General features: G+C 33.8%; 1 protein-coding gene across 11 annotated transcripts in view; it reads left to right on the forward strand.

The window, feature by feature from the left end:
- Window positions 1–20226, forward strand: part of FAM135A (family with sequence similarity 135 member A) — a 120830-nt gene that overhangs the window by 89022 nt on the left and 11582 nt on the right. For 5 of the 11 annotated variants that reach the window (XM_078447049.2, XM_078447050.2, XM_060615870.3 and 2 more), the window contains 8 exons: window positions 6109–6182; window positions 7523–7677; window positions 7894–10252; window positions 11710–11870; window positions 13934–14025; window positions 14531–14628; window positions 16279–16430; window positions 18211–18321. In XM_078447049.2, the coding sequence (XP_078303175.2) occupies window positions 6109–6182; window positions 7523–7677; window positions 7894–10252; window positions 11710–11870; window positions 13934–14025; window positions 14531–14628; window positions 16279–16430; window positions 18211–18321 (3202 nt within the window). The remainder of the gene's footprint in view (window positions 1–6108; window positions 6183–7522; window positions 7678–7893; window positions 10253–11709; window positions 11871–13933; window positions 14026–14530; window positions 14629–16278; window positions 16431–18210; window positions 18322–20226) is intronic. The other 6 variants (XM_078447056.2, XM_078447051.2, XM_078447052.2 and 3 more) reach the window with 3 other exon arrangements.

Raw genomic sequence — 20226 nt, forward strand, 5'->3', positions numbered from 1 at the left:
AGTTTTCCCAGCACCGTTTATTAAAGAGACTGTCTTTTCCCATTGTATATTCTTGCCTCTTTTGTCATAGATTGAAAGTATAAGATTGGGTTTATTTCTGGGCTCTCTATCCTATTTTGTTGATCTGTGTGTCTATTTTTATACCAGTGCCATACAGTTTCAACTACTCTAGGTTTGTAGCATATCTTGAAATCTGAGATTGTGGTATCCGCAGTTTTGTTCTTTTTCAACATTGCTTTGGCTATTGGGGATCTGTTGTGGTTCCATACAAATTTAGGATGTTTGTTTTAGTTCTGTGGAAAAAACTGTTGTTATTTTAATAGGAATTGCATTGAATCTATCAATTGCTCTCAGTAGTATGGACATTTTAACAATATTAATTCTTCCCATCCATGAGCATGGAATAGCTTTCCATTTGTTTGTATTTTCTTCAGTTTCTTTCATCAGTTACTATAGTTTTCAGAGTACAAGTCTTTGATCTCTTGGTTAAATTTATTCCTAGGTATTTTATCCTTCTTGGTGCAATTGTACATTCTAACCTTATACCGAGAGGAACTAGAAAAAGAAATCCAGAGATAGTAGAAGTTGAAATAATAGAGTGAAAATAAATTGAGACTAAAAAGTAATAGAAAAGACCAATGAAATCGAGAGCTGGTTCTTTGAAAAAATAAAATTAATAAACCTTTAGCTAGACTCATAAAGAAAAAAGGACTCAAGTAAATAAAATCAGAAATGAAAGAGGAGAAATAACAACCGATACCATAGAAATACAAAGGATTATAACAGAACTATGAAAAACTATATGCCAACAAATTGGACAACCTAAAAGAAATGGGTAAATTCTTAGAATTTTCCATAACTGAATCAGGAAGAAATAGAAAATTTGAACAGATCCATCAGTAGTAATGAAATTGAATCAGTAATTAAAAAAACTCCCAACAAATAAAAGTCCAGGCTTCACAGGAATTCTACCACAAATCTAACACAGAGTTAATACCTATTTTTCTCCAACTATTCCAGAAAATAGAAGAACTTCCAGACTCCTTCTGTGAGGACAGTATTACTCTGATACCAAAACCAAAGACACTATAAAGAAAGAAAACTAAAGGCCAGTATTCCTAAAGAACATACTTGCAAAAATCCTCAGCAAAATATTAGCAAACCAAATTTAACAATACACTAACAGTATCAGTCACTGCTGTCCCTGGGATTTATTCCAGGGATGTAAGAATGGTTCAATATTCATAAGTCAATCAGTGTGATATATCACTTTAACAAGACAGAGGATAAAAACCAAATAATCTTAACAGACATAGAAAAAGCATTTAACAAAATTTAACATCCATGCATGATAAAAACTCTCAACAAAGTGGGTTAGAGAGAACATACCTTAACATAATAAAGGTGACATATTAAAAAAAAAAAAACAACACAGCTAATATCATGCTGAGTAGTGAAAGACAAAGCTTTTCCTCTATGATCAGGAACAAGACAAGGATATCAACTCTCCCCATTTTTATTAAACATCATACAGGAAGTCCTGGCCATAACTATAAGACAAGAAAAGGAAATAAAAGGCATTCAAAGTGGTAGTGAAGAAGTAAATCTGTCACTATTTGCCAATGACATAATAATATATAAAGAAAACTCTAGGGTCCCCTCAGCGGCTCAAGTCAGTTGAGCGTCCAACTTTGGCTCAGGTCATGATCTCATGGTTTATGGGTCCAAGCCCCGCGTTGGGCTCTGTGCTGACAGCTCAGAGCCTAGAGTCTGCTTCAGATTCTGTGTCTTCCTCTCTTTGTCTCTCCCTCGCTCACACTCTGTCTCTCAGAAGTGAATAGATGTAAAAAAAAAAAAAAAAAAAAAATTTTTTTAAAGAAAACTCTAAAGAGTTTTTCTACCAAAAAACTATTATAAGTAATAAATGAATTCAGTAAAATCACAGGAGACAAAAATTAATATATAGAAATCTATTGCATCTCCATACACTAATAGCAAAATAGCAGAAAGAGAAATTAAGAAAACATTCCATTTACAATTCTAGCACCATTATTTGAAAAGCCTTTCTGTCTGTCTGTTTGTTTGTTTGTTTGTTTGTTTTGGGGAGAGCGCAAGCAGGGGAGGGGCAGAGAGAGGGAAACAGAGGATCTGAGGCCAGCTCTGCACTGACAGGCTGACAGTAGCGAGCTCAATGTGAGGCTCCAACTCAGGAACCAGAAGATCATGACCTAAGCTGAAGTCAGTCACTCAACCAGCTGAGCCACCAGGTTCCCCGAAAAGACTTTCTTTTATTGAATTGCCTTAGCATCTTTGTTGAGACTCAGTTGACTGATAAGTTGAATCTATTTCTTGGCCTTCTTTTCTGTTTCATTGATCTCTTATATATCTTTATATGAATACCACCCTAACTTGATTGTCCTGTAGTTGTACATTGTCCAATTTTGTTTTTCTTCTCTTTCAGATTGTTCTGTCTCTTTCAGATCCCTTGCATTTTTATGTAAATTTAAAATCAGCTGGTAAATTTTTATTTTAAAAAATCTTGCTCAGATTTTGGTTTACATTGTGTGCTCAAGGGTTTAATACACCGGTGTTTCATGCTATTAAAAATGTCTAGAGGTGCCTGGATGGCTCACGGTTAAGTGTCCGACTTCAACTCAGGTCATGATCTCACAGTTTGTGGGTTCAAGCCCCACATCGGGCTCTGTGCTGGAGCCTGCTTCTGATTCTGTGTCTCCCTGTCTTTCTGCCCCTCCCCCACTCACACTCCATCTCTCTCTGTCTCTCTGTCACTCTCTCTTTCAAAAAATAAACATTAAAAATGAATGAATGAATGAATGAATACAATGAAAATGTTTGGATGTTAGATCCTCCATTAAAGGGTTCCAAATTATATTAATTTTAATTTATTTTGTCTGCTTTTTATGGGAATGTTATAGGTTTATGTTTTATGCTTTTAAAGCAGGGCCTTTTTGTTTCAGTATCAAGCTCTCATAACTGCCTAGTATACTTATGTACATTTATGTATATTCTGTTCTCCTTTTTCCTTTGTCTCATTTGCTTTTTTCATATGCTGTGGATTGAAAAGTAAATAAGTTGGGGTGCCTGGGTGGCTCAGCCAGTTAAGTGACTGACTCTTGGTTTCAGTTCAGGTCATGATATCATGGTTCATGGGTTCGAGCCCTGCATCAGGCTCTGCACTGACTGCACAGAGCCTGCTTGGGATTCATTCTCTCTCTCTCTCTCTCTCTCTCTTTCTCTCTCTCCCTCTCTCTCTCTCCCTGCCCCCCTTTACCTCTCCCCTGCTCTCTCTCTCAAAATAAATCAATATTTAAAAAAAAAAAAGAAAAGGACATAAACCAATTAAGTTATATCTGGTAGTGACCATAAATCAGCATTGTGCATAAAGGGATCTTTAAAGTATCCTACTATGAGTACAGTCTTAAGAATTTGGGGCACCTGGGTGGCTCAGTTGGTTGAGCATCTGACTTCAGCTCAGGTCATGATCTCACGTTTCATGGGTTTGGGCCCCGCTTTGGGCTCTGTGCTGACAGCTTAGAGCCTGGAGCCTGCTTCGGATTCTGTGTCTCCCTCTCTCTCTGCCCCTGCCCCACTTGTGCTCTATGTGTCTCTCAAAGGTGAATAAATGTTAAAAAAAAAAAAAAAGAAGAAAGAATTTTTGTTTAGTAAACGTGTGAGGTGACTGTTTTCTTCAAGGTAGCATAGGTAATATGATCTATCTGATATTGAAATCCTGCATTCAGGATTCAAATATTACCTGGATAGGCATGTATAAAATTATTATCATAAATATATTATTAATGTATTATAATTATGTTAATAATACATGTTATTTATTATAAGTACTATAATAAATACTATGATTTTATATGCTAGTCATTTTATACAAATGCTATTTGTAATATATTATTATACTATAATAAATTTATGTTATAAATTTATGCTGTAATAAATATTATTTAGCAATTTAAGCAGTATGTTAGAGTGAACACAGATACATTAACACTTAGTTCTGTAAAACATTGATAAATACCCATTTTGAATGTTGAGAAGCTTTTTTTAACATCCTAGCTGTTTGCTAAATTTTAAATAGTTGATATTGCCAACTAAGTGAATTTTTTAAAATTAGGGTACATACACAAAATTTGTGTTACAAGCATATATACCAAAGTAGTAAATATATATTACTCATCCTAGGTTTGAATTTGTAAATTTAATATTTTTCTATGTATGTCTTTTGCACCAAATTAAGTAGTGCTGCCATCAGGTGGCAGTCATACCTTAGTTCTAGCCACACAGTACATTGAATAGGGTTATTTATTACACATTGCCATAGCACAAAATTATGGCAGGGGAAAATTAGATAAAGAATTTTGTGTGGGTACATAGAAGGAAGGAAAGGCTTTCTCTTAATAGGGAGCCATTGTGTAGAAGGGAAGAGATAAGTGGTTTGACGCAAAGATCTGGAATTTCTTAAATCTTTATTTGAATCCCATATTTATCAATGAGTAGCTATGTTATCTTGGCCAAGTAATTCACCTCTTTGTCCCTGTTTCCTCACTTATTAAATGAAGACATACTCACTTCATTTATGGTCACTACAGAATGAAAATAAAATGCTTAGCATGGAGCCTGGTAGGTAGAATGCTATCAAGAAATGATAGTTATTATTGTCAGATCAGAGCAGATAAGGAGAGAAGGAAAACCAACTAGCCAGTTTTGTAGGTCCAGCAACAACTGCAGGAATCCAGATGGCTTCAGGCTGCATTTCTTCACATTTTACAACCCTCAGGGGAAAACATCTCTCATAGATAGACAGGCAGGCTGAACCCTTTCTTCATCTTTCCCTTAGTGTTGGAGAGAAAGAAGAGACAATTGGACAGTATCTGAAAGTAAAAACACAAACCACATTCTTCTTACAGATGCCTCACATCCATCTCTCCTTAACTCCCTCCCTGACTTCTTCCTCTAAAGACCCAGTCTCATCTACTTACGGAAGCAAGTTTAGTAAGTCAGAAATTTAGCTGGCTAAGTGTTGATGACAAGTAAAATATATCTCCATTTTACTTTATGTTGAAAATCAAAGAACCTTAAATCATATTCCCTTTTAGAAAAGAATCTTAGCTATAATATAATCTCAGGATGTATTGTAATTTGTCTCTCTTCCCTGTACCTTCCAAACAAAACATCTTTTCCATCTCTTTACTATTGCTTCGTATTCCTCTGATAGCTGATAGAGCCTTTTCTTGAACAATTAGAAATGAAAGGGTCTAAATACAACAATGATGAAGGAAGTATTCAGTTAGATTCGACCAACATTTACCAAGTACTTCTAAAACATACCAAGATAAATGTTTGGAGGTAACCAAGATCATCAAAACAAAAACAAAAAAAACAAAACAAAAAAAAGATCATCAAAACATAGTTCATACTCTAAAGAACACTACACATTGGTAGCAGAAACAATTCATGTGTACTAAGTATTTTAAGGAAAAATATGATAAATGTTATAATGGCAGTTATAATAGCTTTTATTTATATACACTTACCAGACCACAAACTGCTGTCACATGTTACCTTGTTTATTCTTCACAATAACCTAAAATGTAGAACAGGGTATTAGGAGAAATTTGAAAATGAGTCATCTGAGGCTCAAAGGTGAAATGTCCTGGAGTCACAATGCCAGTAAGTTGGTCAGTTAGTTCAGCTGGCTATCGTTCAGCATATACTTGCGTAACTGGCATATAGCATGGTGTAAGTGCTGGCTGATTCTTTGATTTTTTTTCCATGTGTTGGACACTGTTCTTGGTACTGGGATCTAATGGTGAATAAGACAAACTAAATCTTTGTCTTCGAGGAGGATAGATCATGGATCCATAATGTAAACCTAAACTTCTCACTCTACATTTATTGTTTCTCTTATTTCATGCAGTACCAAAATACAGTACTTTAGCAACATTGAGGAGGGAAATTAATTCTTGTATAGGGGTGGTTATAGAAGGCCTAATGGAGGGAAGTTTCTTTTTCTACCATTGATTGACCTTGTAAATCATGCCATTTTATTCATATACCCTTTTGGATTTTTTTCAGGTACGCAGATTTTCTGAAGCATTCTTCTGTTTTGAACATCCAAGAGAAGCAGCCATTGCATACCAGGAACTTCAGTGAGTAGCACAGACCCATAGTTTAAAGGATTATACCTCCTCTTGAGATCTCTGTCTCAAAGTTTTTCACACCAAATATATGGTATTTACAATAGAAGAAATTAGGAGAATTTAAAGTTCAGAAATTCCCTATTTAAACAAATTTGGTTTAATTCTATGAATAACTTTACCAAAGACCCATACCTTACATAAAGAAGCATACGCCCTATTCTCATCGCTCCCATATCAGACCTATTATAACCTTGGTAGTCCTAAACAGCTCTGGCTCCAGCCTTCCATTTTTCCATCTTATATCTTTATATCTGCAGGTAAGAATCTCTTAACATCTGTAATATATAAATTACAGATTTTCACAAGTGATCTGACACTGCCTTTTTTTATGAAAATGATCTACAGCTAAAATATCCAGAATAGATGCCTTTCATTTTTCCTACTGAGTATATTTAGATCTGATTTTCTTTGGCTTTAAAGAATATTTTGAGGACATTACGCTGAGTGAAGAAGTCAGACATAAAGAGTAAATATGGAACAAGCAAAAACTAAGGTGAAAAAAGTCAGAACAGTGGTTGTCTTGTTGACTTGGGCTAGGTGTTTGACTAGAAAGACATGAGAGAACTCTCAGAGTAGATGGAAATATTCTGTATCGTGTATCCATTTGTCAAAATCATACAGCTAAGATTTGTATATTTCAAAGCGTGTGAGTTATACCTCATAAAAACTATAATAATGGAGTATGGGGGTGGGCAGTGAGTGCAGGTATATAGACAAGAAAAGCAAAATGTTAATTGCTGAAGTTGAGTGACAGGGTTTATTATACTATTCTATTTACTTTGATATGTTTGAAATTTTCCATAAGAAAAGGTTTTTAAAAAAGCATTTTGTATTAAAAGTTATACACCTTGTTTTTAATAGTTGTTAATTATATTCACAAACATATGTTAAGTATAGCAGTAGCCATGGAATACATTTTTTTCAATAGTATCACCAAGTTATTAGTAGGCATTTGAGCTTTTGACATTTCTCCTGTATGCTATTCTCAGCAAATCAGTAAATTTGCACATCAAGCATAGATAAAAGAAATGACATTTAAAAATATAGAAGAATATAATAGAAATTAAATAGTTTATCAACAAACCATAATTTTGTAAGTCCATAATTGTCAACAAACCATAATGTTCACTGTACCAGTTTCTATCTCTGACTACAGAACTCTTTCATTAGGAGGTTATATCTTTAGGAAAGGGGCAGATGAGAATGGTGAGAGAAAGGGTGGTGTCTATAAAGTGGAATTGAGTATAATATTTTTTAATTACACTCTGACTTAAAGAAATATTTTTCAGTGCTCAGAGTCATCTACAGATGTGCACCGCTATCAAAAATACTTCCTTCTGCAGTTCTCTTCCACCTCTACCTATTGAATGTAGTGAACTAGATGGAGATCTCAATTCATTACCTATAATCTTTGAAGATAGGTATTTAGATTCAGTTATTGAAGGTAAGTATAATCTAAACTGTCTAAGTTGTGTGTGTCATTTTCAGTATATTCTTCATAAGATATATAATACCATTCCTTGGTGTGGGACCCTTTTTCCCCTCTAGTTTTATTTATCTTTGAGGATATTAGAAGGTTATAGTCAGTAAACATAGTCTTAAATCATGTGAGTTCGTACACGTTGTTTTAAATCTGAATCTTTTTTTCTTTGGATAAAAGACTTAGATGCACCCTGGATGGGAATTCAGAATCTTCAGAGATCAGAGTCCAATAGAATGGATAAATATGAGACTGAAGAAAGCTCTATAGCTGGACTTTCTAGCCCAGAGTTGAAAGTCAAACCTGCTGGTGCCTCCAGTTTTTGGTATACAGAAGGTGAAAAGCAGCTAACAAAATCTCTAAAAGGAAAGAACGAAGAATCGAATAAATCCAAGGTTAAGGTTACTAAGCTCATGAAAACAATGAAACCTGAAAACACAAAAAAATTAATAAAACAGAACTCTAAGGATTCTGTGGTTTTGGTAGGCTACAAATGCTTGAAAAGTACAGCATCAAATGATCTCTTTAAATGCTTTGAAGGCAATCCTTCACATAGTCAGAAGGAAGGTCTGGATCCCACAATATGTGGATATAATTTTGACCTAAAGACCTACATCAGACAGGCAAGTCAAAAGGAAGCTAGCTTTTTGCCAACTAATACAGAGAGAACTGAACAAAAGTCTCCAGACATTGAAAATATGCAACCAGACCTGTTTGATCCTTTGAGCTCTGGCAGCCTAAATCTTTGTGCAAATTTGTCCATTTCAGGTAAACTTGATATCTCCCAGGACGATAGTGAAATTACACAAGTGGAACACAATGTGACATCTAGAAGTTCATCTGACGATTGCCCTGATCATCAAACAGCCCCATCTGCAGGAGTCAGAACAATTGAAGTGAAGCCCTGTAATAAGGATCCTTTCAGTGGAGAGAAAATAACTGTTAAAATAGGACCTTGGACAGAGCTTCGACCAGATGAACTATTTGTGGATAATTTACACCTACCCAACTTTGAGTCCTTAGAATCTAATGGTAAATCTAAATCTATAGAAATAACACTTGAAAAGGAAGCTGTGCAGGATGCAAAGTGCCATTCTATTGGAGAATCATTAGCTAAGTTAAGAAGTAACCAACCTGCTTCTTCTACAAAAGAATACCATGTTGTAGTAAGTGGAGATACAATTAAGTTACCAGATATTAATGCCACATATGCCTCATCTAGATTTTCAGATTCAGGTGTTGAAAGTGAACCAAGTTCTTTTGCAACACATCCAAATCCTGATGTATTTGAAACTGTGCAAGGCCAAGGTCCTTACAATAACGAAAGATTATTTCCTCAAGTTTTGATGAAACCTGATTATAATGTAAAATTTTCATTAGGAAGTCATTGTACTGAGAGTACAAGTGCTTTAAGTGAAATACAGTCATCTTTGACATCCATAAACTCTCTACCTTCTGATGATGAACTGTCACCTGATGAAAATTCTAAGAAACCTGTTGTGCCTGAATGCCACCTAAGTGATAGCAAAAGTGTATTAAACGTAGGAACAGTTGACTTGCCAAAATATGACGATAGTAAAAAGTCCAGTATTATTTTGCAACAGCAGAGTGTCATATTTTCAGGGCATTTGGACAATGAAACTATAGCAATACATTCCATAAATTCAAGCACTAAAGACCCTTTACAATTTGTTTTTTCAGATGAAGATACTTCCTGTGATGTGAAAAGTAGTTGCAGCTCCAAACCTAACTTGGACACTATGTGTAAAGACTCCCAGAGTCCTGATAAATCTAATAACTCTGCAGGGACACCAATTACGTTAAATTCAACACTGGTTTGTGTAGGTGCCCCTTGTGTCGTTTCAGGTTCCATTTCTACTAATACAGAAGTTAGAAAAGATGAAACTGTGAAAAGAAAAAATGATGATACCTTAAATCTCAAACAAATAAATTCAGAAGCCCAAACAGTTAAAAATGAAACTCACCTGGGTACAAGTGATCCTTTTTCAGCCAGTCCTGATATGGTTAAACAAGGGCTTGTGGAAAATTATTTTGGCTCTCACAGCAGTACGGATATTTCTGACACATGTGCTGTTAGCTATAGCAACTCAGTTAGCCCTCAGAAGAAAACTTCTGAAAAAGAAATTAGTAATCTTCATCAGGAACAGGGTAAAGAGGATGAGGAGGAAGAACAGGATCAGCAAATGGTTCAAAATGGGTATTATGAAGAAACAGATTATTCAGCTTTGGATGAAAAAGTAAATGCTCACTATACAAACAGAGATGCACTAGAAGAAGAAAGACTTATAAAATCTGAAAAACTAAACAGTGATTATCTAAAAGATGGTATAAATATGCCTGCTGTCTGTACTTCTGGTTGTTTGTCCTTCCCATCTGCACCACGAGAGTCTCCTTGTAGTGTTAAGTATTCTTCTAAAAGTAAATTTGATGCTATTACAAAACAGCCAAGCAGCACTTCTTACAACTTGACTTCATCAGTTTCCTGGTATGACAACTCACCAAAACCTCAAATACAAGCGTAAGTAATAGAGCACAATGGCATGTGCTACTAAATATACGTATAGAACATATATATGTATGTCTCTGATAACATATATATTTCATGTTCTCTGGTTTCTGTAATACAGAAAGTACTTCTTTGATTAACTATCTAAAATGGAGACATGAACTCCGTATACTCTGTGACAGAAGACATGTAGTTCTCCATATGACTGTCCTTTTCTGTGGGCTAGACATTTTTGATACAGATTTTCCATTGGTACTTATATGCCAGATGTATGGAATAATTGGGGTTAAAACTCTTTCTTTCATCAGTACCTCATTTCTCCCCCACTAACTTCCAGACAGCATAGATTTTATAAGTGCATCTAGCAAATAAGGGCAATATTAGATAATGAACAAAAGGTTAGTAGAAACTTCCTAAACCTACCAGACCCAGATTATCTCAGCTAAGTCCGTGGTTTCCAGACTTGAGATTTCGTGGAGCAGTAAAGTATTCAGAAAAATTTGAGGATATAAGTTTACTAACATGGCACTAGTTCTCAAAATACTCTGCTACCTTATTCCAGTTGGAATTATAATCCCTGGAGTAAAAGGTCTGGACATGTCTACAATAGATTTTCCAAGTTCCCAGATTATTCAGATTGATATATATAATTAAGATACATAGTGCCTAAAGCTAGTGAAACAAGGGAGGTGGTATGATCTGTTAAAGAATTGTAACGCTGAAGGTTATATCACCTTCTGGGTACCTCAAATTTTTCTGAGTCATTAATGAAAACAATTTATGTCTTCATCCAGTGTATCCTACTCAGTTTAGTAGGGTTCATCAGCTTCTTCGCAGTCCAAATGATATAATGTTATTTTAACAATTAACTATTTTAGTTAATACTTTTTGATGTTTGCAGTTCCTAAGTTGATTAGATTTATCACTCATTGAAAATGAGTGCATACCACTAATTATATTTAGTCACGTCCCCCTCTTGGTTCTGTTCCTTTTTATTGGTATTTTTAGAGGAAAAATATAAATAATCTAAGTGTTATAACTACCATTCTTCCTGTTAACTTGTAGAACAGCTCCTCATTTTACATTTAAATAAAATTGAAAAGAAGCAAAGAGGATAAGCTTTGATTACAGAATAAGCATCAGATTGTCATCTTTCTGGTATTTCTCCCAGCTTTTCTATACAATATAAAATTTGGTAGGAAGCATAACTTCACTCTTAATATTTTCTTAGTTGATTTCACGTTTAAAGCATTCATTGTACCTTAGCAGAATATGTACTAAAAATAGCAAAGAAAATTACTCTCTGATTTCTAAATTATTTAGGCGATCCAAAATATTTTGATTATTTTAAACCCCAATATCTGCTGGGTTTCTTCTTACAGTTCCCTAAATTCAGCATACTGTCTTTTTGGTTCTAAAAACTGAATATGATACTTAGTAAAGAGTATCTCTTATTATATTTTGTTCAGCTTCCTTCAGGCAAAAGAAGAATTGAAGCAACTTAAACTCCCTGGGTTCATGTACAGTGATATCCCTCTGTTGGCATCCTCAGTCCCTTATTTTAGCATGGAAGAAGAGGATGGTTCTGAAGATGGAGTACATCTTATTGTCTGTGTGCATGGGTTGGATGGTAGGTAATATTTATTTGATATAACCCATGGCAACTCAATATATTTTCCTAATAGATTTCATTTAGTTTTTATTTAATCTTTGAATTGGAAAATATTTTAAATTGCTTAAATTAATTGAATCTTAAATACATTCTAAGACAAATATGTTTAACTTTGCGTAGTATTAGATTTCCTTTTAAATAAATTTTCCATGGAACTGTACCAACATTCTATCCATGTACCAACACTTATTTATTTTAACTTTGGATTTTTCTATCTTGTTGTTTGTTTTGTCAGCAGTCACCTCATGGCAGTCATTTTGTCTCCCTTTGATAGTCTTCCTAGTGCCCTTTTAGCCTGATGCTTTAAGCCTTATGAACTAGAAAAATCAATACCGAAGAATTAAAGATTCACTAACTAGGTGTAATTTAAATTCTAAATTTAGTGCTACAGTTTTATGGCAGCTATTTTGGTTACTGAACAGACTTTTTCCCCTAGATTAGGAACTATGTTAGAAAATGCCAAATATTTCTAGACTAGCAGATTATTACTGTGCTACAATATTCTGTAAGAACAAATTGAGGAAAGATTTTGTAAATTATAAAAATACTAAACACAGGTCTAAGCTAGTAAATATTCACGAAATTGAAGATTTTTCTTTAAAAAAAAGCAAAACTTGACTCTCAAGAAATAAAGTATCTCCAATACTGACCTCTCCACCACCCCCCAGCCCCCAGAATAAAATTTTCAAAGGATTATCGCCCAAGAAAGACTTCTTGGCCCAGTAGAATCTCTGGAAAATTCTTCTTTGAAATTTTTATGAAACACATTACCCCCTATTACATAAATTGTTCCAGAATAATAGGAAAAAAGATGGAATGCAGCGTATTTTATTCCTTGAAGTTAACCTAACCTTGTTACTAAATCTGGAAAAGATGTCAAACCCACACCCCAAAGAGAAGCAGACCTATCTGACATAAATTTAATAATGATTTAATAACACTCTAGCAATGTTGTGGAAATAAACAGGTAAGTAAATGAGTAAAAAAAATTATTATATGTCCCCCAAAATATCTAGTAAGTAGAATCAATACATTCAGTCACTACAACAACTAGGATTTAATTCCCAGAATGCAAAGATAAGTACATATAAGGAAATTTACTTAATAATAAAGGAAATTTATTAATAAAATATAACTACATCAGCAAATCAAGTAAGAAACTATTGATAAAATTCAATGTCCATTCCCAGTTTTGACCACTAAGCACCAAACCTTAAGTTTTAAAAAGCATTAATCTGATTTATTAATATGATTAAGCATATATATTCTCAGCCAGTGGAAAACATATACTTTGTAGTGAAACACTAGTAGTATTCCTTGTAAAATCAGGAATAAAACAGTTACCTCTATCAATGCTTGAAATATCTAAAAGATAAAAATATTGGGAGGGTAAAGTAGAAATCCAATAATCGGGAACATCTTTACATTGCTAATTAAATCAAAGGAAGTAACCAAAAAGCCACTAATTTTTAAAAGCAATAATTATTTTTATGTTATGTATTATATCTAATAAGTATTCTGTATTTACAGATATCTTTTAAGTTAGTAATTAAAATAAACTCTCTTAGATTATGTAAATGGAATTTTATTTCTATTTAACTGTTGCAATACCGCCAAAGGAAGTGAACAGATTAAATCTGAAACACATTCAAGGTTTGTTAAATGATCAACTATAATAGTGATGGAAGGAGTACTTCTGTCAGTCATTCACAGCGACCACATTCAGCAATCTCCAAAGCTAACAGTATAACAAATACACCGTCAGATAGGAAAGTGAAAGCATCAATGTGACCAAAACTCCTAAGAAACCAGGTGTGAAAGACATTGTCTGGCTAATGGAAATCAGCTTTGAAATGAAAACTGAGGACTGTATTTCAGAGTGCTTTGTCTGTTAAAAACTGGCACACATCATATATTTAAAGACAGATATATATTGGTCTTCAAATATATGATGATATACTTTATATCTTTTGCTTTAGCTCATCCTTTAGACATAATTTTTCATTGTCTTCGTTTTCTAGGTAACAGTGCAGATCTCCGATTAGTGAAAACTTACATTGAACTTGGACTGCCTGGGGGAAGAATTGATTTTCTTATGTCTGAGAGAAATCAGGTACAGTATTATAGCAGTGTTTCCAGTGGAAACAAAGATTTTTGTATTGCTTTCTACCTAAATATTTGCTTACTACAAAATGTCTGTTACTACTAGAAATAACTTTTCTGATTTGTATGAAATTTAACATTAATACGTATCACAAGGAAATTGAAATCACTTACAGTGTGACTTATGAGCTCTTCACATGCGCAAAATTTCTAGAATTTCACATTTCTATGCAAAAATTTTATTACTTAAACCATTGTAAATAACCTTATGTTAAATGTGGATGGTGGGCTAAACAACCAACCTAATGAAGCAAGTGTTATTAAGAACACTGAATCTTTTCTTTTCCTAGAAATTTACTCTTGCTCATTTTAATATAATGAATATTGTTCACCAGCTTCTCTAAAAAACATTGATCTTAACCATATTTTAATACCTAAATTAAAAATGTTTATATTCAGTTTTTCATGTGATTATTCATATTCAATATATAATATGTCTGTTTTCCTTTGTTTAGAATGATACTTTTGCTGATTTTGATAGCATGACTGATCGCCTTCTAGATGAAATAATACAGTATATTCAGATATATAGTCTAACAGTCTCAAAAATAAGGTAACTTTTATCATAATCTGTAATATTATATAACATTTTTATGTCTGTGAATTATAGAAAAATTACAGAATTTGTAGTAGTTTTGTTGCACTATTATGAAATATAGGAGACAATTCAGTTTATCCAATTTAAAGAGAAAAGAAAAAATTTTAAAACTTTAGGGAGAGACCATTATATGTTTCCATTTATATGAATTATCCAGAATTGGCAAACTAGAGACCAAAGTAGATTAATGATTACTTAGGGCTCGGGGAGATGGCAAATGGGGAGGTGATAGCTAAAGGGTATAGGATTTTTTTGAGGTGTTGAAAATGTTCTAAAAATCTCTTGTGGTGGTTGCACAACTCTGTGAATGCACTTAAAACTATTAAATTGTACATTTTAAATGAATGAATTTTATGTTACGTGAATTATATCTCAATAAAGTGGTTACCAATAAGAAAGATTATAGAGCAATGGATATATACAAACAAATGAAGCAACAGAAATACTTTCAAGATTTCATGACTGTACTTTGTAAGTCTGTTTTCCACAAGCAAGAGATGATGATCAGCCAATATAAGTCTCATAATTTAAGCAGATACTGTAGATAGACATGGGAGAGAGAAAAATGTTTGTTTGTTTGTTCTAGTATAGTAGGACTTAAAGAAAAAGTCAAAACTAATCATTCTGCCTCAAAAAGTTTAGTAAACTTTTTGTTTACTAAATTTAACACAGTGATCTTATATTCCTTTTATTCATTTGAAAATAATATTTTAGTTTTTTCATTCATCCACAAAAGTCTTACATCTTTTAGATTAGATTGTCAATTAAAATCAACCATTATTCAAAAGCCTTATCTGGTTAATTGAGGCTTGTTAGTTACCATCATAAATCTCACCCCACAGCTTCAGGAACTTCACCTTGGGAGGGGAGTTTATCCTGAGCTTCTCACTAGCTGTATCTATAAGCCAGTTTAAGATAGCTTTCAAACTCTCTTCTTTCCTTGCTTATTATTCCCAGGGATCAATATACCATCTATTATAAAATGATGGTAAGCAGAAAGGCTCTTTTGATTTAAACTATTCCTTAATAAAAGTGAGGTGCTTTATAAATATTAGTTACTCTTTTGGTATAATCTTAGACTTATAGTAAGATAATACACATATTTTATCTGTGCCTTGAAAGTACTCAAAGAACTCTCCCACTTTAGAGTGTAGACCAGAGAACAAATGAAAAAGATATGTAATTTCTCCTAAGTTATCCTTTATAGGTACAATTTCATTATTTTGTTTTAAATCGTGACTTAATGAGTAATAATTGCAATGTGTGGTTAAGGAGGCCCATTTATCATACAGTCAAACTGTAATTTACTTTTAAAATGTATTTGTTTCTAAGCACTTACAAACTATGAATATAAATTTTCTGATAAGCAATATCTTGTTTCTGCAGAATATGCATTTAAATTATATAATAGGAATTTTCTACTACATTCTCACATTTTTATCTTCAAAACCTAAGTTACATCATTTCAAAGTATCAAACCATAATTTAAAACATACTCGAAATTTCCAAATTCTTAGTATTTCACATCAGTGTATAGTGATATTAGCGTTAATATTTCTTTTTAAAATTAATACTATGGGAGAAATGTCTTTTTTTTTCTTAAAGCTTTATTGGACATTCGTTGGGCAATTTAATAATCCGTTCAGTGCTTACAAGGCCAAGGTTTAGATATTACCTCAACAAACTTCATACCTTTTTATCTCTTTCTGGACCTCATCTTGGTACACTCTACAATAGCAGTGCTCTTGTTAATACAGGTAAAAAGTTTTATTGTTCAATATAAAAAATACAGCATGGGGAGAAAATTTAAATACGGATTTAATGTTTTCTAGTGTTTATTTTAGAGCTGATATGTCACATACTTGGAATTGATGAAACAAAAGATACAGCTATTTTTCTACTTTGTCATGCACATGAAACAAGCTGATAAAAGTCATCTCAGAAAATGAATATTATTTTGAGATGATATATGTCAGAAGTCACAAAAGCATTTTTAACTGTTTTTAGTTAAACTATCTAAATATTTTCAATAAATGTTTATCTTATAAACAGGCTATTCTGTCGTTCCATTAGTTGAGCAGATAAAAAGGAAACACCTGTATTTAAGGTATTATAAAGTTATAAAATATTAAATGTAGGATGTTAAATCTGATTTTGTAACAAAAAAGGGGATATTATGAAAAAAATACATTCTAAAATTTTTGAACAAATTAAATGAGAGTTAAGACCCCAATTTTGATTAGAATGAATATTCTCATTAAGAAAGAACTGATACTTGGGGCACCTGGGTGTCTCAGTTGGTTAAGCATCGGACTTCAGCTCAGGTTATGAGTTTGAGCCCCACATTGGGTGACCTCGAGCCCCACTTCGGGTGAGCCCTGTTTATCACTCTTCTCTCTCTCTCCCCCTCTCTGCCCCTCCTGGGATTCTCTTTCTGCCCCTCGCTCACTTGCGCCTTCTCCCTCTCAAAAACAAGAAAGAAAAGAAAAATCTGATACTTGGTTTGCCTTTTGTTTGGTTTGGTTCTTCCCTTGGATTTTTTAAGTAGTTTTTATAGTTTAGGCTATTGATTCCCATTGTGAGAATAAATTAGATTTCATTTGTCTCTTTGCATTGAGCCTTGAAACTCTTATTTCCATTTTCTCTTTTACTTTCATTGACAAAGAAACCATACTGTTTCCTTGTGCCGCATTCCAAACTCTGGTATCCAAAATAGATTTGGATAGTGGTAGATTTTTATAATTTTAAAAAGAGGACATGAAAAAGATGAAATCAGTAAGTAACATAAACTAGAACCCAATGTGAATAGTATGCAGCATTTTGAATTTCTTCACTAAACTTTAGTTACAAATTTAATCAGTTAAAGAGTTTTTTTTCTCTTCTTCCCCTGTTCCCCTCTGTAATATCAGAAGTAACAAAAGTAGAAATTGATATTGCACAGTTTTGAAAACCCATTCCAGAGTGATTGGGGTTTCACTTAATTTAAGAGGAAGATGCATTTAAGTATGGGTTACTGATAAGCAACCATTGTAAAGAAATACAATTAAATATGAAACTTCATTATAATCAGCTCTTACTAGAAAACATTAACCAATTGCTAATCCTAAGAGTTAGTCCTTATACAATTAGTCCTCCATAACTATATTTATCTCTAGACTGAAGATTCAGTGCTTAAGTATTTGGATCTACTACTGTGTTTGAAGTTTTTCCATCTCTGCTTCTTTATAATTTGAACAAATATATCTAAAGGTATAATTTTCCCAAATTTGTTCTTCTTAAACCATTATCTATTTCATTACTGAATAGGCTAGAAGTAGCAAGCCCTCTGTCAACCACCATTAACCCATAGTTAAATGTATATGTTTATATTTGTTATCAGAAAAAGGAAATATTTTGCAAATATATTTGTTATTAGCTAAGAAAATGCTAGTTTGGTAGATGTCATTTTTGAAGTGAAATGTATTTTAAAATTAATAATCTTGACATATGTTACCCTATATTTCCACTTTTACTCACATGTCATCTATAACTCTCTAGGTCTGTGGTTTATGCAGAAATGGAAAAAATCAGGTTCTCTTTTACAACTGACATGTCGAGATCATTCAGACCCCCGCCAAACTTTCTTATACAAGCTTAGTAATAAAGCAGGTAAGTATACGGTAAGAGTTTTGAAAATATTCACTTGAAAGCCTATTTAAAATAAGCCTTTAGCAAATAAATTATCAACATGTCTTTCTGGTGATTAAAAAAGTATCAGTCAGGCGTGCCTGGGTGGCTCAGTCAGTTAAGTGTCTGACTTCGGCTCAGGTCATGATCTCATGGTTCATGAGTTCAAGCCCCATGTCGGGCTCTGTGCTGGCAGCTCAGAGCCTGAAGCCTGCTTCAGATTCTGTGTCTCCCTCTCTCTCTGCCCCTCTGCCACTCACACTCTGTCTCTCTCCCTTTCTCAAAAGTAAATAAATATTTAAAAAATTAAAATTAAAAAAGTATCAGTCAACTGTAATTTTTTAACGTTAATTTATTTTTGAAAGAGAGAGGGAGGAGCAAAGAGAGAGGGAATCTAAAGCAGCCTCCAGGCTCTGATCTATCAGCACAGAGCCTGACACGGGGCTCAAACTCACAAGCCATGAGATCATGACCTGAGCTGAAGTCAGACACTTAACCAACTGAGCCACCCAGGTGCCCCAGTCAACTATAATTTTTTAATAATGAAATAGACTCCTAATTAAAGCTAAGCAATTAATAACATAGTTGTTTGATTTTAATGGATTGTATTTGTGTTGTGTAAACACAGGTACTTCGAAATTATCCTTAACTTTTTGACATTTATAATTTAGTACTAATCATAAGTCAGTTTGGCAACTAGGCCTCTGCGTATCCTGGCCCTCCTGCCCCCACCTCAGTCTTTAACCCTTTTTATTAAATGCCACATATTTTTCTACCTTCCTATTCAATGGCAATAAAGCTCTTCTGGAAAATGTCAGAAACTAAACTATTAATAATTATATCCTCTACAGATTCTTACTACTGGATGAATCTTGTTACTCATCTCTTACTAACTGATTATTAAATATAGTCCCTATCTTGCGTTACATTGCAGGTTTTTACAACCTGAGTTCCTCAACTACTACTTTGCCATCCTCACTGTCTATAAATTACTTTACCTCTGACTTTACCATCTCTTCCTGTCTCACCCTCACACTCATGTCTCCCTACCATATTTTTTTCCACTGTGTCCTTTGAAATCTCCATTTGAGTGGAACAGACTCAAATGTTTATCTTCTTCAAAGAATGCTCTCTCCATTTCCTTTAGAAAATGGAGACATAAGTGAAAACTAGATACTTCCCCAGCCTACTCTCATTTCCCCACTCCCTCTGGTTGTAGAGCAGATATTGGCAAACTTTTTCTCTGAAGAGCCAGATAAATATTTTGGCTTTGCAGGCCATGTGATCTCTGTTGCATTGTAGCACAAAAACAGACACAGACAATACATAAATGAGTGTGGCTGTGTTAAAAAAAAAACAGTAACAACAACAACTTTTATTTCAATTTTATTAACAACAATTTTATTTCAAATAAAAAGAAAAGAAAAAAGCAGCAGGCCAGATCCCACAGGCCATTCCTTGCTAACTCCTGCTACAGGAGAAGCTCAGTTTCTCATATACTGTATACTACTGAGAGGGGAGGAAATAGTCCTCTTGCTTTCCTTTTCAAACTGCAATGATTACTCCTCTGTTGTCATAAAACTTTCCTTTGGATTTGTACCATCCAAGCTCTGCTACCTTCTAGTCATCTTCTTTTTTCTTTTTTCTTTTTTTTTTTTTAACGTTTATTCATTTTTGAGAGCCAGAGACAGAGCGTGAGTGGGGGAGAGTCAGAGAGAGAGGGAGACACAGAATCCAAAGCAGACTCCGGGCTCTGAGCTGTCAGCACAGAGCCCGACACGGGGCTCGAACCCACCAACTGCGAGATCATAATCTAGGCCAATGTCAGACGCTTAACCGATTGAGCCACCCAGGCACCCCTAGTCATCTTTAATATAATGATCTCCT

This window comes from Panthera onca, chromosome B2 (genome assembly GCF_046562875.1).
Source record: "Panthera onca isolate mPanOnc1 chromosome B2, mPanOnc1 haplotype 2, whole genome shotgun sequence".
NCBI classification, from domain to species: domain Eukaryota; kingdom Metazoa; phylum Chordata; class Mammalia; order Carnivora; family Felidae; genus Panthera; species Panthera onca.